Below are 24,221 nucleotides of genomic sequence, written 5' to 3'. Positions count from 1 at the left end.
GAGACATGAGCATCTTGTCATCTAACTCTCTGCAAGAAAAAAGGGAATTTCTAAAATACTGAGCTATGCATTAAACAAGACTTTGCTGCATTATTCTAAACACTCTGTCTCCGTCAACAGGATAGGCGATAGATTTTGGAATCTGTCCATCACAAACACTAAGCTTCTCGGTCTGTGAAAAGCATACTGCATCCTGGATCTTAGTTGTAAACATCAGTGCTGTTCAGTCTGTGGGATTGGGGAACAAGCTGCCACCTAAATACCACTCTGTAGACAAGATTGACAGCTAAGTTATATTCTGTTTTAAGATGATGGATTGCATGCAGATGAGAGAAATTGCCCGTTTGGATTTATTATATTTTAATATTCTCTTAGCATTTTTAACAGGAAAATCCAAAACGTCAGTACCTGTTAGACTCATTTACATGTAATGGAATAGTTTAACATTCAAGCAAAAGGCTCCTTTTCATTTTCTTGCCTAAGAATGAGATAATATGATTGATGCCACTCTATCTATCAACCTTCTCATCTTTCGACAAGAAAGCGAAAAGGAGCCTTTCCTAAAATGTCAAACTACTTATTTGTGAGAAGAAAGAATAAATATTTCTTTGGTCTGTGTACCTCCATGGACATTTCATATGATAATATAGGCAATAATGAAGTATTTCCATGTTGTTTGTATTTACCATCCTGAGATCTTTATTTTCAATGCGTGCTAACCTGGCAATTGAAATCTGTTTTGTTTGAACAGATAAATACATCTTGATAAGGGGAGATCTTTTAGATTGCAGCTGCAATCTGTGGTTTAAGTTGGTAAAGAGGGTGTGTATTTCATTAAAATTGCAAAGCTCTTCTTCTTATAGGCTTTGTTCGTTATTTGGCTACACATGGGCTTTATCAGGGCAGAGCAGCTCTACATGAACGGATTAAATAACCAAATTGTAATTTTTAGAGGCTGTGAGAGAGAAAAAGTGAAGTAGAGTAAGACACTAAGAGAGACAGATAGACAGAGAGTTATAAGTCCAGAATGATGTGTGTTAGGATGAGATACGTGTTCACACACACTCCTAACAGCATTCAGTTAAATGTTTGATGTTTTCGTTCTATTTATGTCAATTCACGATAAGATTAACTGCTTTCAGTTCAACTTGCCGATGCTGTGCTTTCTCTGTCTCACTGTGTTTTTTCTTTGAGTTCACAAAAGTAGAGTCTTTCTTCTCCCCTGATAGCCGCCCTCCTCTGATCTCTATTGACTGGTGAAGTAAAATCAGTTTACATGTGAGAGTATAGCAGAATAAAAGTCTCTATTTTAAGAAGAGCATCTTGAACTTAACTAACTTCTTAGCTGTCAGTTGCACTCCCATGGAGAAAAGTGGATGTGATATGAACTGTGAGGGAGCTCAGAGACTGGAAAGAATACCAATATTGGATTGTGTGTGTGTGTGTGTGTGTGTGTGTGGGTATGGTGTTGCAATTCTGGGCTTCATTGCTCCGGATTGCTTTGTCTTAGACCAAGGCCCAATATGATGTCATCCAGACAAAAACACACAAACACATTCACACACCAACCAGACAGCAGGATTAGGATCAAGAGACAATGACACATCTATCAATCCGACAAATCTATCAAACCTTCGCAGACTTATACTTTATTGTTTCGCTGATCCAGTCTAGACCTCTTTTTAGTGTGTGTGCATGCACCCTGTTGTTGTGTATTTGGGTGTGAGCAAGCATGTGTGTGCAGGTCTCTATTTGCTCTGTGTGTGTGTGTGTGTGTGTGTGTGTGTGTGTGTGTGTGTCAGTTTTCATGCAAAGTCGTGACGAGCAATGGTTTGGAAGGAGAAATATGGTCCGTCTGTATCAGCTACGCTCGGCTGCCTTGTGATCAACGTCCTCTTCAGTGCCTGCTCCGACCTAGAGCGAGCGCTGACAGAGGAACAAATTACTCTGTAACATCAATGGACTACATCCTTAAACTACATTTGTCTTACACACACACACACACACACACGCACACAGTGCATAAACGTAGGGCATTAAAAATAGCCTGTGACACTGCCTGTTACCACTCCAAAATGACAAGGTGTCAAAAAGAGGTTGAGGTTTTGCATGAACAGGCTTTCTGTTTGAAGAGAAATCTTCAAGACACGAGTCATTAGGGACATGTTGGGAGGAGAAATTAAAAAATATAGATACAGAGAGTTATTTCCCACCTTGCCATTAAGAGATAAGAAGTGATCTAGGGCCACTTAATGAGCTGGTGTGGAATTAGTTTGGAAAGACCAACCAGACAATAGGAGGGACAAGAAATAAAGCACTGCAAAGGAATTGCATGGATCCCGATTAAGCAGGTCTAAGTCTGTGAAATTGACCCATTTAGTCAAAAATTGAAAGAGGTTGTGATCATGGGGTGGTGTCAGAGACAGTGAGAGAGGATTAATTCCATGAATCATTTACTGCATACAGGTTGAAGTTTCTCTAACCCGGTTTTCATGCATTCATTTAATAATCCAAATGTCTAAATGGAGAGATGCAAGAACTAGTTTTTCCAAAAGTTTTTGTGCTGTTAGTGTCACTGCCTAACATTTGGGTGAAATAAAGATGAAATAGTTTGTAGGTAACTAAGAGGGTATGCATATTTTAGACACACAGGGTATACACAACAATGTTGCAAAGAGGGGAGTTACAGAATAACTTAATGGGAATTTAGGTATAACGTACCAGGCAAGAAGAGGTCTGCAACTTGCAAATTAAGTTGTCCTGTTATCTCTCTGGCATCATAATTTATATAAGTGAAACCTTAATTGAGTGAAGAGTGTGTTGTAAGGTGTGTAGAGGCATGCTCAGTGAGGGACTTTTAGCGGGCGTTGGAGCCTTGTTGATGCTGAAGGCCAAGACGAAGCCCCACAGATACAAAGACGAGCTGAGCATGATTTTAAATAAAATGACAGACAGTATGGATCCAAGCTAATTGTATTCTTTCTAATGTTTTTTTTAATCTGCAGATAGCGGAAGGGAGACCTCTGACTTGAATTGCTGATGACCGTGATATGCTATAAATCTTAAGAAAATGAAGAAAAGGTAGGACGGAGTTTTTACAAGATCTTGTGTCTTTGTTCTGCTGCCGGACCAAAGATAAAGATAAAAAAAAAATGGCTGTAGAAACACATTCAGGAGAAACTAAAATCAAAAAATACTGAATGAAGAAAGCCATTATCTAAGATGTATTTAAAAAAATCCTCTCAATCATAGGATCAAGGTTAATTCTACATTGTGACACAACTGTGACATAAACAAATATAACTTGTTCATTGTCTATTTGTATTGTTCAAATAGACAACTGAAAATGTACAGTTTACCACTTAAAGCTCTCATTAAAACAGTTGCAGAGTAAATAAGGCTACAGATACAAAGCTATGACTAAGCTGCTGTGATCTTATTTGGAATGGCAGATGTTTTCTAAGGCTACATAGCCTTGTAGGTAAACACAGCACCTTCATCACGCCACCCCAGCTATGGGGCATGTTGTGATCCAGATACACATTACCTCAAGGCAATGGCAGAGCAACATTATGACCTACAGTACAAGCAAAGTCACAGAGAGCATGCTAATGTCGGAATGATACAAAATTACTGTACATATACATGACCAAGAAAAAGAAAAGATGAAGTCAATTTCATGTATCCTGGTTTGTTGATTGGCCAATTCCAGATGGACTCACAATACAGTTTTTAGGATTGTACAACCATGTATGTAAAGAAGGCCCACCTGGCACGCAACCCTTATTAGAGCTTAATATTAATATAGCAAGGTAACCCATGACCACATTAGTCAGACCTGAGGCAGAATAACATACAATAAGTACTGTAAACTGCCCTGATGGACCTCATTCTGAAGAAGCATATTCCTGATGTGATAGCTTTAGTTCTGAGCTTGGGCAAATCCTTGTTCATCATATAAAGAGACCTATGTAGGACGCATCCCATCAAAGGATAATGGAATAAAATATGATAGGAAATAAAATGAATGAATGATCTGCTAATAAAGACGTATAATTCAGCAGGGCTGTAATTATTTTGTGCAATTCATCTCTTAAGTTGTTGGGAGTCCAATATGGTTTGAACGTTAACACTTGTAGCTGTCACTTTGTAACGGTTAGGTAAATTGCAAAGCATTAAAGAATATTTAGAACATACTTTTCAACATAAAATATTATTATTAATGGAGCAATCGCTGCCTAAATATTAGATGCAGACCTGTGAATAAACACAAACACACACACACACACACACACAAACACACACACACACACACACACAATCACAATGGATATATCTCTAGAGCAGCTGTGAGGATGTGGGTGGGCCAGCTAAGTGAGTAGAGTAGTACCAATGACTGCTAACACCTGTTAATTTACCAAGAATGCACGGCATATAAAATAGCATAGTATAAAAAAGCTATTATCTATTATGTTCTTAAAGTTGCTTAATGACAGCAATAAATGCCTATAACACAGGAAAAGTGCAGCATTTGTCTTTCTTAATCCGGTAATCAAATTTCTTACACTTGTTACTGTGCTTTTGTCTGCAGCCATAGCAGATAGACGGATGTTGGTGGTGCACCAACAGAAACTACCGTATAAATATTAGAAAATCCAAATCTTAGAAAATCAAAATGCTCAAAAAGCTCAGAAGCTGGTGTTTTTTTAATGTGTTAGTGGCTTGCGTTAAAGAGATTTAGATTGTGACAGTATTTAGGTCATACAGATATTCAGTCTCCCATGAGACGGCTGTTGTTACCTCCCATTTAACTACCATCATTATGCCCTAAAGCTAAATTCTTTGCACCTGCTCCATTTGCGTTTGGTCGAGGAATGTGCAACATCCCCAAGGAATTAAAATGGAACATGAAACTGTTTAGGTGTGAGGCAGGATGTTACTAAATAAGGACTACATTTGCGAGAAGCTAGTTTGTAAAAATAAAAACCTATTTTTAGGATCAAAACCTGTCATCCTCATCTGAAAGTCCCCTGTCCTGCCAGGTAAAATACCGCAGCAGTTTGGCTGAATAGATGGACATTATGAGAAAAGCCATACCTCTGTTTTATACAGCAAAAAACCCATCTAAGTTATACAATTGCATTTTTGAAAAATGACTTGGTGAAACAGCCACATCCTGCTAACTTTAACACCAAACTTCACTTCATTGCACGTATACAACAGCAGGTGTATGAAGAGAGGGGTGATTTATTGAAGTAAAGCTCACACAAAGATCGATGAATGTGCGTTGTCTTCTGGTGAACACATGATTCAGACAAGCTCAACGCATTTCAGCCAATCAGATTTTCTTCAAGCTTGTGAAGATGATGTGGCCATCAAATCATTAGACACTATATTGATATTTTGCTGTATATTTTATATCTTTTTGAAATCATGAACCTATTCATCTATGTATTCAATATTGTAGTGCGGCCTTGCCAGAATACCGATACCAGTTTGAAATGTTTAAGGTTTAACCTTCTGGCTGATGTCACAAACACAGGAAGATCTATTGTATGTGCATGTGTTTTTGTGTTACTTCCTCTCTCAGCAGTTCTACAGCACTGAGTCATGGGCATCGCAACTCCTCACTTCCTATCACCTTAGAAATAGCCCAAAGCAGCAGTGGCTGGCTATCTGCAGGCCAGCATCTTGATGTCAGTGTCTCTTTACTTTTTTTTTTGACCTGCACGCAGTGCAGCAAGCTGATAGTTAAGTGCAGGGTTTGATTTCCAAGCAAAATTAACCAGTAGAGTCAAACAACTGGTCACAAACAGACTCATTGCAAAAAACAGGTGGGAGCTAAATCTCTGCTTCAGAGATGCTTTTGGGCTGATGCCTTCTGAATTAGGGTACGACAGAAGACAAACACCTCAAGCCACTGTTTTCGTTTGAACTTGCAGTGTTGCTTTTAGACTGCTTTTTAAACTATTCTTTCCCATGTGGTAACTGTTATTCTTGCTGAAATTCATGAAGTTCAAATTTTGACAATCCTAATGAAAATGAAACAGATACAATTGGAGGAGAACTGAAGAACTGGCAACTGTGTAACATTAGACCACGGAGGTCATGTGGAATTTTTACATTCCTTATTTATCTTGATTACTAACAGAGCGATGGGTTAGTCATCAAAACTGGCGAGATGCAGCTAATCTGACCTTAATGTAACATGTCATCTTTGACACGCTAGGAAGCATAATACACACATGTCCATTACTTATGAGCTATAAGATAAAGAATACTGTATGTAATGTAAGATATGTATGAATGATATTACTCTTATGTTGTTACAAAATAGCTTATTTGAAAGTCTCTTCCTGGACAAATTAAAGTTAAAGTTATGTCCAAAACCTGCTCTAAAATTATTGGTGTGAAATTTGTTGTAAGTAGCAAGCATTTTGTATTTTTTTAGATCATGTTCTTCACAGTGAATTTTCTCTCTTGCCATCAAGACTTCGTTTCAAACTAGTCTTTGATCCCTTCTAGAATTTGACTTTTAAATGGATAAAATCAATTTTTGGATTATTGTTTGTCTGCTCTCTAGGGTGTAGGCCTATATTTAGGCTTGTGTGCTGTTACAGTATGTAAGGGTGTGTTGTCTGTTGCTGCTCTTAACTAATTGCCCCTTGTTGCATTAATAAAGCTGTTGAATCTTTTATTAAGCAGTTTGAGTTACTCCTCAGCTTTACATGAATTTTCATTGTGCACTATATTGCCAATTGACTCAACGCATATCTTGGAAAAAGTATGTAAATCTGTCTTTTGAAAGAAAATCATTGTAATTCATGTTTTACATTTTTTTGCAGCAACAAAAAAAGTTAAATGATCATTCATTGATGATTTTGTATTCAGAAGCATGCAACAAAATAAGTATAAGTCATCCAGATGGGGTCCATACCAAATTTCCATGCAATCCATCCAACAGTTCAGTTTTTTTTTAGGAATTTCACTCAAAACCACAAATGTCAACCTTTTGGTGTTGCTAATGGAAATGTCAGAGGATCACCAGATATTTTGGGATCTATCCTCTGGCAACCATGATTGCTTATACAAACAGTAATCTATCCAGTAGTTGGTTAGTCTGGACCAAAGTAGTGGACCGGCAGACTGTGAGCCGACCCTAGAGCCATGCCTTAGTCAAAATATGAGTTTACCCTGCCTGCTGTAAATTCTAATATCACTTCACATGTGTCTCCTCTCTGTAACAACTCTGCACGATCAGTTCCCTAATGAATGGCTGGTCTGTTCTAAGGTGCCAGGGTTCAGAGGCGGACATGATGTGATGAGTATTAGCATGCATCTTGTGGTGCAGTGATACGAACATGCTTTCACGTCAGAATCGCTGTGGATCATATCACTCCACAGCATGCGGCTTCGCTTGCAGGCGCGGCCCGCCTGCCACTCCCAGGAATACTTAACATGCAATGTGATCCTCTGTACAGAATGACTTCACAATAAGTAACAACAACAGCTTCTCCCATGGTGACACCATCATGGGAACTACCTGTCATTTTAGATTTGTCTCTCACTAAACCTGACAGAAATTCGGGATACGCCTTTGGGTGACAGATGGTACGTTATTTAACTACCTAATTCACCTGCCAGTACATTGAAAACAGGATGAAAGAAAGTGTTGTATGTTGTTCAGATTGTTAAACCCTTTGAGACTGATTTGTGATATTGGGCTAAATGAGGAAAATTGTCTTGATCTGACTTGAATAGCTTATGATTGGTGTAGCTAGATGAGTAAAAACCAGCAACCAGCCTCATCAGGTGTCTGACGTACAAAGGTAAAGTTGCCTAAACACAACTAAAGAAAGAAATGTTCTGTCCAAACTTGATATGTGGCAACTTAATCATCTAAATAATTGCCTTTCACATCAGTTTCTTTAGCACTGCGGTTCTCACTCCCTCTGGCTCTGTGTCGAAGATGACTGATTTGGTTCCGCTCCAAACCAACGGCAGTCCTGTGATCTTTCATTACAAGCTGCACCTCTACGTCAAACCCTGCTGCAACAGTAACAGCTGCAGACATTTCACCAACATATGGAGTATTCCCATACGTTTAAAAACAAAAACCAAAAAAAACCCTGATTTGACAACAGATAGAAAAAGAGACTTTTTTTGTCAAAATGCTGCTTCACAAGTGTCATCAGATGCTTTACTTAATCTCTGGCGGTTTAAACACAAGAAGGAGACAGAGAGTGGTGACAAGAACAGATGTGTCACTAGATTAATTAGAGAGGAGATTGAAATGGACATTGCAAAATAAATTGTGTAAGGTCACCGCTGTGGTTTTAGGTGAATTCTTGGGAAAAGGTACGAAGAGATCGTTTTGCTAGATTCAAAACAGTAACAACTTCCTCAAATGAATCAGGATTCAGTTGGAATAACAAAGAAACAAACACCGTCAAGTCTAAGAGGAAGTTGGTGATGAAAATAAATCACTGATGTCGAAATATTTGTGCGGGAGTAAACAAAATTATTATTTTCTTTTCCCAAAGAAAATGTAGTCTAGGATCTCAAGCTACATTTTTCAAATTATAATCATTAATGAATTGCCTATATTTGAAATATTCTCTTCAGCTTCTCTTTGTGAGTGTGTACGAACCAGTCACGGTTGCACACAGGAAGGACTTTAAGGGTGAAAACATCCTGTTTAATTACTCATTAAAATATTTATAACATATTTGTGCTTTTTGCTTTGTCTGCTTTGGTAATAGGGAAAAAAGGTGATAAGTACGTAGGTCTTTGTGAGAGTTGAAATGCACGAACGAGAAAGAAAAGGACACAAGCAAACAACCATTGCTCACCCTGGCGAAGTGCTCAGGGTCTCTCAGAAAGACGGTCCTCTCCTTAGCGATGCTGTTGCTATGGTAGAACTCCACCAGCTCATTCAGAGAGGAGAAGAGCTCGTCCCACACGTAGTACTGACAGCTGCGATCCTGCAGCACCTTGAAATGCTGAACATGGTCCCCATAACTGCAAAATAAACACAGAAAGATCACTGTGGGTTGATATAGAAGGACGATAAATATCTTTCTCTGAATCTTAAATACAAACTCCTCACTCGTTGGTGCTGAATCAGCCTCATAACTTTTGACCAATATCTGTTTGACCATGTAAAATGAAATATAATTCTGCCACTGCAGAAACCATACAGCCAACATATGGTAGTTTGGAAAAAACTGTCCAGTACTATAGTTGCCATGTCATGTGTGTGCCCAGCTCAGTCTCTTAAAAATAATGTTCCCAAACAACTAAACTGCATTCTCAATTATGTTTCGAGGAAAATATATTTTGTCCGGCATTATTTTTGATGTATCACCAATACTAATTAAAAGTCTGTGTGAGTTTGGGGTGGATGGATGGCTCAAACGCACATGGGACTTTCACAGAAGACAGCGCTGTTGGTGTCCCGTGTGAAACCAAAAGTCAACTTTTTTTGACTAACGTGTGTTAATTTATGACTGTACACTACCGGTCAAAAGTTTAGGGTCACTGACAAATTTCCATACCACTTCATTATAGACAGAATACCAGCTGATCTGAGTGGGTGGCTGATCTTTAATGCAGTATATATATTGGCAATTATCAGGAACCATTTGTCCAATATTCCAAAGGCACATTCTGTTTACTAATCTGAGATTACATTAAACTAACTTTGAAAACACTGGAGAACCATTTTGCAATTATGTAAGCACGTAATGGAATCTGAAAACTGCTTCCCTGGGTAAAAAAAACAGTGCATCTGATCTCAGCTGGTATTTTGTCTATATGGAGTGCAATTGAGATTTGTAAGTGAGCCCAAACTTTTGACCGGTATTGTACTTAATTTACATCACAGATGTACTTAACTTAAATCCTGTGGATAACATACTTAACTTACGTCTCAAATGCAAATTCAACATAACACACTTAACACACTTACAGTAGATAGGATAATTTAGGTTATGAGAGCTTTTCCTATAACCAAGTCGTTTTGTTGACTAAACCTAACCTGAGCAGTTTTGTTTCAATTCACAATAGTATCCAAGTGTTTTTGAACTGCGACCATTTCACAATGTGCCCCTTGCTGGTCGAAGAGAAAATACGTTTCCCTCGGACCGTTATTCAGAATGCAGCCTGACAAAACGTTGTGAATTGTTTATTTCAAAGGAAACTGTGCACACAACAGGGTGCACTGCCTTTTTTCTACAGCTGGGTTTATATCTACAACGTTCCACTTCCGGGATTGCTCTCATGTCACTCTTTTCAGATGTCCGTTTTTGGTTGTCCTGTCACCTTCCGCTTTCTTTGTGTTGTAATTTTAAACTCCGGCCGATTTATGGGGACTATGGTTAACTTCTCCTGAAATTGAGACAGCTAGAGAGACTATCTGTACAATCTGAGTTTTCTCAACCTTTGAACGTACACACGTTCCACCAAAACAAGTTCCTTCCCTTTGCTATTTTGCAGCGGCACCGTGGCTCCGCTTAGCGCCGCTTGCTGTGTGGACTAGCCAGACCCTCCTTTACAGCGCTGTGGAGGAAGGTCTGGCAAAGCGAGACTAGTTGTATGGTATTGTATTTTTTTAGAAGCAGGGTTGGTGTGCCATGCTGTGAGTGGGGCGTGCAGTGAAGTAGCATCTGTCTTGAACATGCTGTTGCAACTTCACAATGGTTAGCAACAGTGGACTCAGTGGATAACTTTGGACAAGCTTTGGGTTGATACCAGCCATCTTGGCCTTTAGTCCTCAAAGCTTCCCCTTTAAATCCACAGCTGTCAGCTGTTGGGCCTGGCATGCATTTAGTGCAGTCCTGTTCATTTGTTAATTAAAAAAAACACTGGAGTCACCACTTATTTCCTATTTAAAAAAATATGAAATACAGCAAGTCCATAGTCAAAACAGGCGATGAGACAACACTAAAACAGCTAAAACAATATAAGACAGCAGACAAATTTACCACATTTATGAAGAGAAACCCACATTAATGCTAATTTGACTGACTAATAAGCAACTGACTAATAATTTGTCATCTAAAGAGCAGACAATGCCATTTACACAGGTTACTCTTTGCGCCTCATTTGGGACACAAGAGACGTTTCCAGCGCATGGACCAAAGGACTCATTTGCAAAATTCCAAAGCGAGGAAACCTTCAGTTGTGGAAACTGGAGGGGGGTTACTTTGTTGCCTCTGGCCAGCAAGGTGCTCAGCAGATACTCATTAACAGGGTACAAACTGGAGTAGATTCATCGCTCCGGAAAGAACAAACCGGCTTCAGGACAGGCAGAGAACTGTCGACCAGATATTCATCCTTAGGAATATCCTGGAACAAGTCCGAATGGAATGCTACACTTACGTCCCCTTCGTCGACTTTGAAAAGCGTTCGATTCCATACACCGAGACACCTTTGGACATCATGCGTCAGATGAATCCCTCGGAAGCTGATCCAGATGGTAAAGACCCTTATGAAGACTTTCAATGCTCCGTTATGGACGAGAACGACACAACAGACTGGTTCCCAGTGACGACAGGAGTGAAGCAGGGGTGCTGCATGTCAGGATTTTTGTTCCTCCTGGTAATCGACTGGGTAATGCGGAGAACTGTGGAGGGTGAAAGAACTGGAATCCGATGGGACTTCACTACCATGCTGGAAGACCTTGACTTTGCAGATGACCTTGCCCTTCTATCTTCAACAATGGATCAACTTCAGCACAAAACACAAGATTAGAGGACAATGCAGCCAAGTTGGCCTAAAACTGAACAACAAGAGTGCAAGATAATGAAGCCAACAGCAAGAGCGACAGAAACTGAAGTTGGAGAAAGCGAGATAGAGGAGGTAGGGAGCTTCACTATCTGGGTGCAAACGTCACTAGGATGGTGGAGCACAGCGGATGTCAAGAAAGAGTGGCACTGGCATGCACAGTTCAAAGGCTATCAAACATATGCAAGCCAGCGATATCAGCAGGAAGACCAAAACCTCCCTTTTCAAGAGCTTGGTCCTTTCGGTTCTGCTTTATGGATGCGAGACCTGGAACTAACCAAGGGAGAAGAGAAGAAGATAGACACCTTCCAGACCAAATCTTAAGGAAGATTTTCAAGATTCAAGTGCAACAACACGTCTCCAACAAGTCAGTTCTTGAGATGGCAGAAACAAGAAAATCAGTGAGGGGTAAGGAGACGGAGATGGAACTGATCGGCCTGTGCTGAGGAAGGAAGAACGGACGACTGTGCTGTGGCCCTCGGGTGATACCTGAAGGAAGAAGGAAAAGAGGCCGCCCAAAAACAACTTGGCGGCGAATGTGGAACTAACGTAACGTGCAGGCTGGAACACGTGGAATACAGCACGACGTGCAGCTGCAACCGAACCCAGTGGGAGGGTGATGTCCAAGCCTTGTGTGCCTCCTGGCACGGAGAGAAATGATGATGACTTTTGCGTCTGGGGGATTCTGTGCAAAGCACATGGCGTCAACATAAACCCCATTTAGATGTATTAGTAACATTTTGTATTTAATACTGTAATTAATAGAGGTTTGATAGAAAAACATAACAATTTAGCTTAATAAATAAATAAAAATGAAGCCCATGGCAAAAAAACTGAAATAGCCACAGTGTTATGATTAAAAGAGTTTGGCCAGTATTCATTGGCAATCATACCTGCTCCCCTATCCTGCTCTGTAGTGGTTGCTAAGTAACTTGCCAGCTTATCTTTAGAAATCTGGACACCTCACCATGATCAGACCGTTATATAACAGCATCCAATATGCACCGGAAGTCAATACAACTCCCGCCTGAACTCCCCACATTTCTAACGCATCACACAAGTGGGTGAGTGTGTGTGTGTGTGTGTGTTGTGTGTGTGTGTGTGTGTGTGTGTGTGTGTGTGTGTGTGTGTGTGTGTGTGTGTTAATGATTAAAATCTCATTTTGCCATGTTTAGAAAAAAAAGATAATACAAGTGCCATTTTTAAATGTTGATGTTGCTCAGTGTGACATATCAGCATTAAGCCTGCCATCATCTACAGAGCACGCTCAGGCAGTGTTATTTTTTCCCTTTGCACCACTTTCTGTGAAGAGGGCTAGGAGTACTAGCCAATCAAAGCCAGAACAGGGTGGGTGTTCATGGAATGTGGATGGGGAAAAGTCAGTAAAACTGCTGTTAATTGCTGTGCTCCTGCCAATGGCTGTGCAAGAGGTTATTTTGCATGTGGATTTGAACATTTCTGAAAAACACACTTGCACTTATTGCTACTGGGCCATTGGTAGAGCTACATAGCTTCCTAAGGTTGCCGACCCCTTTAGTAGAGGAAAACAGTGTTACCAATTGTAAAATAAATAAAAAATGAATAAAAAATAATTCCTGAACTATAACAGATTCTGGGGCACTTGTGCAGCTCACCTGGTAGAGCGTGCGCCCATGTACACATTCTCAGAATTTGCTGCAGCTGCTGCAAGTTTAATTCCGCCCTGCGGCCCTTTGCTGCATGTCATTCATGCTCTCTCTCCCCTTTCATGTCCAAGCACTCCTATCGAATAAAGGCCTAAAATGCCAAAAGAAAAACGAATCTAAAAAATATATTATAGAAGATTCCTCTTTTGAAAGACATGACCTTGCTCTAGAATAAACACAATATAGCACTTGTGGTTTGACCTCACCAAACTCCCCCTCTATCTAGTCTGAATGGCACTGCTTCAAGCTCGGAGAAAGTAAATGAGCATCGTCTTGTTTCAGACAGAATTGCTTTCTCTATTCAGATGCTGAGCTCTATGAACAAGCAAGGCTGGCTCCCTGATGACTGGATGGCATTCAGCCACACCTCCACCCTGCCCTTCTTTCTCTGCCTTCTCCATTTCACCCGATGTGCTCTTCTCACACTCACAGTCAGTCTCCAAAAAACAATGAAACTGTAGGGAAATGTAAAAAAATAAAAATAAACTTGTGTTTTTTGGATTAGCACTGTACCAGCTTTTGAACATTAACTGATTCTGTGTAAGCAGCAGTGCTATCTGTCTTTTCCTTCGCCTTTTGGGTCTGTATATCTCTCTGCGTTGCTCTCACTCTTCTGTCTTATCTGACTTCTATCTAACTTTCCCCCCCCTAAAGCTGTGACTCTTGTTATCTGCTCCCCTCTGTCCCCGCTGACTCACACACAAAATTGTGATCTTTAATGAATGATTCTATCAGCCCCATCATTGTCCCCAGTCGTCTGACACCATCTGCTGCACCCTACTGGCAGGGCTTTGTTACTGCCACCAGCTGTTTGTCTGATTGAGACAAACAGCTGCATTGGCACCTGGACCGGTGCCCTTACCGGATAGGAAAGTAGCCCACATGACAAGGAGAAATATAGGAGTATGGAGATTCTGTGGAGGTAGAGATTAAAGACAGGATGTAGACTGGGCAAGGACTTTCCCTTAAGGGGTTTCACAACAATGTAATGAATAAAACACATCAAACATTTGAAGGAAGGAAAAAGGGAATTTTGAGTGGTGCCGTAGCCCGTTCCTGCAGCTGTCATGTGATTGTAGGCTAACAATGCTAGGGCTGGCTACCAGTACCAAAATAAGTTACCTTAAAGTGATAGTGGTACCGTAGTACTTTATTAGATAGATTTTTATTGCTACTTCATTCAATACCCACCGTGAGAATGGAGGATAGGCTACAACTCTTAATGTTAAACTGCCAACAGATACATTGCGTTTGACTTCACCTCACCACAGACTGTGTGGCTAATGACGCGGTGCGTTATCAAAGAACATTTGCGTTGATTTGCTGCAAGCAGAACCATATAAATAGTATTTTTTGGGGTACAAAAAAAGAACCACATGCTGGTATTGTTTGACTGGAGAGGTTTTATACTGGGTTATTTCGATACACAGCCCTAAACAATGCCATGTCTAACATGTAGCTTTTGATTGTTTTGGGTCGATTATAAAATATTTTTAAAAAATCCCTATCAAGGCTATATAGCTTAAAATGATCTGTTGGCCTGGCTAATAAAACTGCTCCAAATCAAATAACATGAACAACTTTTTAATTTATCAGCGGTTAGGCCTATTTCCTGGCAGAGATTTTCATTTCATTCAAGGGTTGTTTGATTGACATTAAGCCGTGGATAAAATGCACGCACGCACGCACACAATCAAAGCACAATGCAATAAAATTGATATAGAAAGTTACAAGATGGTTTTCACAAGGTGCAACAAGGAAGTTTTGTTTTTTTTGCCAGACTTATGCCAGATATTATATGAAGGAATTACATTGAAACTCTGCACAAGCTACCTTTAGACCTAGACGAAATATTGTAAAAGACAGAAAATCAAAAAAGACTGTCCTCCCGCGAATAAAAACCCACATAAGTCATTTGTTTAAGCAGCACTTACAGAAAAACTAAATTTTTTGTTTATAGTGGCGCGCCCTAGTGGCTATAGAAATTATGGCGGGAGGAAGCAGGAAGTGAGAAGTATCAGAGCCCCAAATTCCGCATAAGGAGGCCAGGTTGGGGTGGTGGATACGTCGAACCAACCCAGGACTTTCAAGCAGGAGCCTGGGGTTTGTGTCCCATTTGAAAATAAAAGTAAACCGCAAGAGTTTATGTAACTTTACAGAGAAACAGAACAATGTCACGTTCTAAAAAGCTGAAGTAGTGTAACAGATGTAGCCTACTGGTATTAACCCAAACCACAATTTTTTTTCTAAATCTAACCAAGTAGTTTTTATGCCCAAAGTTAACTAAACTAGCACTGTTTCATAACATTAACGACGTGTTTCAAACCACAACAGTTACATTCTCTGGTTCACAGTACGGAAAACTGTGGGTCACAGAGAGAGCCAAAGTCCCGCCCCTTCCTTTTACCTCCATGGGACTTATCTTCGGAAAAAAAATGAACGGTGGTCGATGGCGAAACAAACTGAATACGCACTATTGAATATAGTCGAATCGAAAAAACTCGCAATTAATCGTAATGTTCTTAATATTTTTTGTTGATCACCTGGATGTTATCACAGAGCACTTTACGGTTTCTTCTAGCCATCCACAACGTTACAGCTGCATCGCAGATTTCCCAAACTACAGAGCGACCAAAGGTCCAAATCCAAAACAACAAGCCTGCAAAGACAAACTATCTCAGCGTCATACATGATGTAACATATTGGGATCACTGAGTAGCGGCAACAAAAACATTGTGGAGAAGACAAACTCTAATTTATATGAACAATTACCAGCACTGGCTTTCAAAAATGAAAAAAAAAACACTTTAAAGAGCAAGGAGAATGAGGAGAAGTTAAAACAGACGTAATGTTGCAGCTATATTATTGTTAGTTGCTGCCATGTAGGCGTTTTTATTAATTATTACACGGAGACGTCAGAAAACCAGTGTGCTTATAGCACAGACCGCATCTGTCTCAACTTGATTACAAACCCTCTCTCTCACACACACACACACACACACACACACACACACACACACACACACACGCACGCACACATTTACACCTCTCATCTCCCTGATCCAGTGTAATTAAGGCCCACAGCGATAGAGATTATTTTCTTTTTCCAACTAAAAGGAAACGGGTGAGAGAGATTAAGAGAGAAAGAGAAAGATTGATTTAGATGTAGAGATAGAGAAATACACACAGAGAAATATATACAGTAGATGAGGACAAAGGTAATTTATACACGTTTACTCTGTCTGTGCCAGTACAACTCAAGATGCCTGAAAGTCCTCTGTCCACCTTTCTCTCGAATTTGTCCCCATCAATCTAGTTTCACTTCCCTGTTCTCTCTCTGTCTCTCTTCCTGCCAACCCCCTTCTCTAATCTGCTGTTCAGTTCCTAAACCACTGCAGATGTCTTGAATACTTCACACTGTACCACTGACACCTCCAGCTGTCAATGTGTGTGTGTGTGTGTGTGTGTGCGTGTGCGTGCGTGTGTGTGTGTGTGTGTGTGTGTGTGTGTGTTTGTGTGTGTGTGTGTGTGTGTGTGTGTGTGTGCGCGTGTGTGTACAATTTAAACAGTTGGTATTTAGAATACAGTTCCATTATTGAAATCAATGGATTACATGACGATACATCTCAGAGTCACGAGTTTATTCACTATCTAAATAAATTAAGTCTACTCCATGCATTTTCCAGGAGCCTCAATTTGAAAAAGAAAAAATTAGCTTTTTGCGTGATAACTGATAGAGGTAGAGATGGAGCCAACAGAGCCAGGGCAGGAATGCATTTCTATCTTGGAAATTCAAACAGCACAAAATATAACTGTGCAGTGCAACCTCTGTTCACCAGCAACCAGCCTCCTTTCAGCGTCTAAATTACTCCACCTCCAACCTGAAGCATCTTAAAGTTTGTTTTTATAGTATCAGGTAGGTAACTGCTTAGTTGACGTGCTTTACAGTCTCCTATGTGCTGATTTACCAGCCCCAGAGCCGTTGAAAGACTGACTAGACCCATTTCACATGCTAGCTAACATTAGCAATCATGTCAGCAAGACTGCGGTTAGATTTTTGTAGGAGGCTATGCAGTTTGGGACTACAAGTACAAAAATCTATCTGCTTGTCCATGTACAGATTCAGCCAGTTGGAACAGAAGAACACACCAGAATAGGTGTGATGTTTAGTAAGCAGTATTTGATGACCGCATGCTTACACTCATTAAATGTAATTCAGAATATGTTACTCAGGTTGAGTAACGTAATGGAATATGTTACAAATTATATTTTTGGGCGTGTATTCTGTATTCTGTAACGGAATACGTTTTGAAAGTATCCTAAACAACACTGTGTGTGTTTGTGTGTGTGTGTGTGTGTGTGTGTGTGAGAGAGTCAGTAACTGATGGTCATGTCAATGAGTTATCAAAGTGCGTTTCTCAATGTGTTTCAGTCTGCCCATGTGCTTGCTGCAAATCACAGATTATCAGAATTTACATGTGTTTGTGTGTGTGTGTGTGTGTGTGTGTGTGTGTGTGTGTTTTGTAAAAGTGTGTCAACCAAGCGTGTCAGTGAGTGAGAGGTTCAACTCCTCCTGCTGCATTGATAAATGCCTTCACCTGTTTCAATAGATGGATGAGGAGTGAGGGAGGAAGTGTGTGTGTGTGAGCTTGCTGAGATGGAGCAAATGAGGGGAAAAGTGATAAAAGATTCTTGGTGGAGGCAATTTACTCAAAGTGTCTTGACAGTCCAATAAGGATCCTTTCAGACGAAAATCAAATGGGCCAAAGAGAGGGAGAGTCTCTTCTCAAGTCAGCTATCATCATAAATAAAACAACCGCCTTTCTAAACAAAGACTGATTATACATACCAAAGCAGAAATTGCTTTTTTGCTTTTGAAAAGATAACTTGTATCATATTCATTATTATACTGTTAATCAATGCTATGAAGTAGTTTGTGTAAGATGGAAAATTAAGGACAAGCTGAAATGACTGGGTTCAGACAAAAGCTTCCGTCATTGGATGAGAGACATTACGGGAGGCGGAGCCAATATTAGCAGCTGGCAATGAAGGAATTTGTGTAATTCAAATAGATTTGAGTAGTAGTTCTGAGAGATGCTTTAAGAAAATAAATAATATAATCGGTTTAGTTAAATCTTAACAGAGCCACAGCTTTTCTAGCTAAATAACGTTAGGCTAACAAACCCTTAAGCCAGACTTAAAGCTACAGAGGTAAATTACTTTAAAAAAAAAAAAGTAAGACTCAAAGCACTTTTGCAGTAGTTCAACCTTACTAAATGAACATTTACTTATCTTGCCAAGCGGACTTTCTAAGTTCATAAGCCTACTGGCCAAACAAGCCGATACAGTTAACGATTTGACATTCTAATGTAATATATTTGTTACATATTTTGTAGATGGGTATATATGGTACATTTTTAAAGTAATAGTTTGAAATGTTTTGAATTATGTTTCTTCACTTTCTTGCCAAGACTTAGTTGTTGTTGTTTTCCCATTTCCAGTCTTTGTGCTAAGCTAACCTGCTGCTGACTGTAGCTTTGTATTTAGCGTACAGACATGATATTGGTATCAATTGGTTCATGTAACTCAGTAGAGAAAGCAAATAAGTGTATTTCCCATTTATATGTTAAACTATAGTCCAGTTTCTGCAACAATATGCAAATCACATAGTTTCTTAAAGCTACAGCTGTCTTTCCTTAAATGTCGTACTATTCCTTTAAGTTGGTAGCATTAACCATAGACTCAAACTCAAGTCTGTTTTATGAAGAACCTTGAAGGTTAAACAAAATCATGCATGTATGATTTTATGACATAGGATTGTTTTTCGTTTATGGGGTCTTTACAAAATGTTTTACGTACCAATTCGTCACTAGATCCAGCAAAGAGACAGAAATCAAAGGCAAAGGATAGAGTAAGTTAAGAATAATGTGAGAAAGATTGAAAAAAAAACTTATTTTTTATCCAGAGGACTCTCTTCTCTCTATTTCTTGATGTATTTATGTCTCTGTCTCTCTCAAGTCCCTCAATTGTGTTTTGGTCAATAAACTGTGATATTCTATTGGTGCCATTAAGCTGTGGTGTAAGCTGTGAAAGCCTCACAGGACAATTGAGAAAAGCACTTTTCTTTGGGTTTCAAAACTGATAGCAGAGATAAAACAATGAAAAATACTGAAATAGAAATAATAGTTTTTCTATGGTTACTGCAAATCTTGGCAAATATGTCTTTATTGGGGATATTTCCAAACCCTCCAGCACCCTATCTGAGAGTTAGATAAAAAGAGCGGTGATGATAATCTTCCCATGTGACTCTCCAGTGGAAATAGGAACATTTCCCAAAATGTCAACTTCAGTGGCTTGGAGGAGCATAAATCAGGAAGGCAACTTCAAGGAAAATTTCACCGGAACAAAATTGAGCTAATTTTTGCCAGCACCATATGTGTATTCCCAAACAGTGTTGCATAACTTTAGTGACTTACTTCTAACTCTGTCATGCAATTCCTTCCCATATTTTTTCTCTGAACTAAACAATCAAGTGATGACATTCAAGGGACGCTGAACCTGCAGTGTGTTACTTAAAGCTCAAAACAGATTATTTAGCTGCATGTAAAATGAGCATAGCCCAAGGGTCGGTTCCCCCTTACGGTTCCTTTTTGGAGAAATGACCCTGATAAGAGACAAATTATGACTAATGACAAGGAAGCTAAATGAGCGGCCCGATTCAGCACTTTGCTGCAAGAGTCATCAGCTGGAAGCATTGAAATGCTACAGCAATAGACACACGGCAATGCCATCAACAGAGCTCCTTTTTGCATTTTTAACAGCAGCAAACTCTTCTGGGTGTCTATGGGAAGTTTTTACTGCGGTCAGAAATGTTGACTTTAAGTTGACATTTTCAAATGTGCTTGCTCTAGTGTGGAGGTAGTGGTATTAGAGTCATCACACTATGGAGCAATTGTAGGAATGTTAGGGAATGAATGCTGAGAGCTTAGAGGAGACTTCCAAATTCTTTTGTTAATCTTGATTGCTATAAATATGCGAGTACTTTCGACTGAAAAAACCCTGACCTGAATCGGTGCAGGCAACAATGAGTAGCTGCAGCTACGTGTACAAGCTTCTACTGAGCTAAAACGGCAGTTAACGGGGCAAGTTTTAGAGTGCCTTTGTGCCTCTTAACAGACACACAATGCAATTTATATGTCTATACAACATGAACAGGGCCCTTACATAACATAATGATGCGTTTTCAACTCAGACATTTTAATTACCTACCTTATCTCGGTCTTGCTGATGGATAGCTTACATAGTTAGCTGCTAGCTGGTAGCTGCTAGCTGCTAATGATAAGTGTGTTCAGCCAGGCTTTTGTAAAAATCAAAAAGCAGCAGTTCCATCTGTATTTGTAGCTCATCACTACCAAAAACACATCGATCACACACAAAAGGGTTGAGCTACAAATACACACGGAACTGCTGCTAAATGATTTTCACAAAAGCCTGGCTGAACACACTTCACTTCACATCACTAGCAGCTAACAGCTAATAACGGCACTGAAGGCTAGCTGTTGCCTCCCGCCGGGAATTCAGTTGTAGCAGGAAAAGGTAGCTAAACAGTAGTGTGCAGATCGTGTGTGTGAAGAGTGAAGAGCGGAGTTGTTCACAAGGGAAGAAGCTTGGAGTAAGGAGAATATAGCAGATGTACAACACACGGAAGAGCCTTTTGAGTTTGATGGTCGTCCTTATTTATTCTAACCCAAGACTACAGACGGAACAGACAGAACTCGCCTCACGAGAGTTGGAAAGAACCACACAGAGAGGTGCAACAGGCAGAAGAAGCAGCTGCTCCAAGCTCGAGCTACCGCTGGCAGTAACATTATTACTGTGCAAGTCACATGCTTATTTAACCCGTTTCCATGTAGTTACATAGTTACTGATATGGTCATAACCACTACAGTACTCAATTACCTAGTTTTGAGGAGAAAATAAACTACAATTTGTTACCGCAAAGGCATGGAGGACACCAACTACACCACCGGTGTTACGATTTAACTGTTTTTTGGATTAACTGGTCATCCTCCAGATGCGACTTTGGCGTGGCATAAGAAACTCTGCAGGAATAATCATGTGGGGGTTGTATCGATGCCTGTTTTAAATTTCTTTGTCATTCTTATGTGTCATAATCCTGTTTAATGTGTTGGAAATTGGTTAAGATTTAACATGGGCAACACAACAGCTGTGGTGTAGAAAACAAAACCAAAGTTTCCACACGTCAACATGGTGCACTAATTCAGGCTCAAAATGCAATTTAAGATCCAAGTTGTGTTTTAGGAAATATATTGACCCAAAATTCTTTTGCCTTTATTGCCACACTGCACCTGAGGTCCCGTCAGTGCCAGTTGTATAGCAGTGCACTTGATATGAGACTTGGATGACTCATGGTTTTTGCTTCTAACTTAAGGTTAGTTGTTCCTCTGAAGAACAAATTGTTTGCCTTTTCTGACGACGCGTAGGTTTGAAAGTAAGTGCATGGCAGGGACATGCACAGACATTTGGAGGGGTCATTGCTCTAATCTGGAAAAAAGAACTCAGCTCAGCTATATGTGTCACGGACTAGCGCTCAAAACCACTCCATCCGCCACTGTTGCGGGTATACAAGGCAAAGTCACCCGCACTTTATAAAAAGTACTCACCCTAGGCTATTGGCGGGTGTTAGTTTCCCACCCTGTTTACAGACATTTGGTTCAGACAAACCAGATGAGAACGTAAAAGCAGAAACAAAAGTCTGCTGTGTGTGTGCGTGCGTGTGTGTGAGCATTTGTGCGTGGGCCAACCTCCATTCCGTTCACATAACCATGTGTCAAAAGCACATAGGGGACTGAGCTGTGGTGAAACAACCTTAAGCTCTACCATGAGACAGAACAATCAGCAATCAAAAAGAAAGTGACGTCTGCTCATACAATCTGACGACTGTTTCAACGAGAATAGCCTAAGCCCAAGAGTGCCTCTGCTTTCCCTCCATATGCTTTTCCCTCCGTCTGCTTTTGCTTCAGTTACTGATATCCTTGAGTGTCTTTTGATGACTCACAGAGACAGTGCACAGTTGTAACTGTCCTTATATTCAGTTGTGAATTTGTATGTGTAGGTGGAAGGAGTGCTATTGATAGTGATTTTGGCAGAGTGTGAACGAGGAAATGAGATTTTCCATTTGAGAAAAAGTGAAAGTTATGTCCCTTTCTGGGCGAGAGTTAGAAAAATACCCCACCAACAAAAAACAGGAATACAACATACTGCCTTTTAACTGATGCACCTCTGCTCTTTTTCTGTACACAATTCTTTTTCTTTTTCAAACTACGTCTGTATTAGAGCATTGTGGAAGACTACAGAAAAGATTAAACTCCTTTGGGTGAATCTGTTGCTGAGTCGAAGTGAACTGAAAGCCCAGCTAACCAAATGGATTCCTTATCTGTCTATCTAAATGTCTAGGTTGGCATCGCTTTGCTCCACTTTCCAAAAATAAACTACTAAATAACCCATTGGGACAGTTTCACGGACATAGTCTGAAGCTAGTCCCCAGCCACATATTCTTTCATACCCAACTTTCAAAAACTATTCTGAACAGCAACTGTACTTAAACAATTAAATAAATAATAAAAGATTGATCACCTCTAAGGTCCCCAGTCAGAATGATTGTGAGATTTAGTCCTCATTATTTTTTCTGAAAACTTGAGGGAAGTTTGCATTCTACATTGGTCCATATTTTATGAGCTCAGTATATATTCTTGTACACTCAACATTTTGAGGTCTACAAATAATTAGATAGAAAAATAAAAGATTCATTAAATCCAATTGCTGTCCAATAAAAAACCATGTATCTTCAAATTTGGTGATTAAGTGAAGGATTGAGTGCTGGCTTCATAAAATGATCCTATTCTTTGGCTAAATAAAGCTTCTAAAACCTTGACCAACAGCCACTTTGCTCGTTTGAAAGCCATGATGTCTCTCTCATTGGGGAAGATTAAAGGGAAGATTCCAGATCGGCCCATCTGAGCTTTCATTCTCTCAAAGGCAGAGCCGGATACCCAGGGCTCGGTTTACACCTATCGCCGTTTCTAGCCACTGGGGGACCGTAGGCAGGCTGGGGGGAACGCATATTATCATAAAAGAAAAAACTCATGAAGTCAAATTTTCATGCCATGGGACCTTTAACAGCTTTCTGATGGTGCATTACAATTTTTATTTTTTATTTTATTTGCTTTAAATAAGCACTAAAAACAAATGCAACACCAGAGCAAATGAACACAAACGAGGTAATGAGAGGGTGGGGGGTGGTACTGTTTATGACAAATCATTTTGTTGCAATATAATTAGTTATTAGTTATGTCATAGTGACACCCAATCCTAACATCCCTCATCCCCTCTAACATCCCCTCTCATAGACCGTTAACACCATAAAATAAATACTTCCACGATGGACTGAGTGATATAAAGGTGCATTCATGGCGCCTCTCCATGACTTTAAAACGACAATTAAAACTTTTCATCACAACCGAATGATCCAAGTAATAATAAATAGAAGTGAATTATGAATTATGAACGCATCACAAACCTTACTTTACACCTCATTCACAGTGTTGCGTGACTTCTAACTTAAGAGGTCAAAGCCCCACCGATGAGGCAAACGTCAGAACGTCTCCACTGACGGGGGAGCTGTCAGCGCGCACACACACACACACACACACACACACACACACACAC

At 39.9% G+C, this 24,221-nt stretch overlaps 1 protein-coding gene and 1 long non-coding RNA gene across 3 annotated transcripts in view; one reads left to right on the top strand and one right to left on the bottom strand.

The window, feature by feature from the left end:
- Positions 1–24,221, bottom strand: part of grapa (GRB2 related adaptor protein a) — a 34,185-nt gene that overhangs the window by 1,831 nt on the left and 8,133 nt on the right. For both annotated transcript variants that reach the window (XM_032536661.1, XM_032536662.1), the window contains one exon: positions 8,853–9,021. In XM_032536661.1, coding sequence (XP_032392552.1) covers positions 8,853–9,021 — 169 coding nt within the window. The remainder of the gene's footprint in view (positions 1–8,852; positions 9,022–24,221) is intronic.
- Positions 966–24,221, top strand: part of LOC116702463 (uncharacterized) — a 24,259-nt gene continuing 1,003 nt past the window's right edge. The window contains exons 1-2 of the long non-coding RNA XR_004335171.1: positions 966–976; positions 17,942–17,950. This is a non-coding gene — a long non-coding RNA (uncharacterized LOC116702463). The remainder of the gene's footprint in view (positions 977–17,941; positions 17,951–24,221) is intronic.

Source organism: Etheostoma spectabile, chromosome 15 (assembly GCF_008692095.1).
Source record: "Etheostoma spectabile isolate EspeVRDwgs_2016 chromosome 15, UIUC_Espe_1.0, whole genome shotgun sequence".
NCBI classification, from domain to species: Eukaryota; Metazoa; Chordata; class Actinopteri; order Perciformes; family Percidae; genus Etheostoma; species Etheostoma spectabile.
Note: the sequence above shows the minus strand (reverse complement) of the source record. Positions and strands in the feature narration are given on the sequence as shown.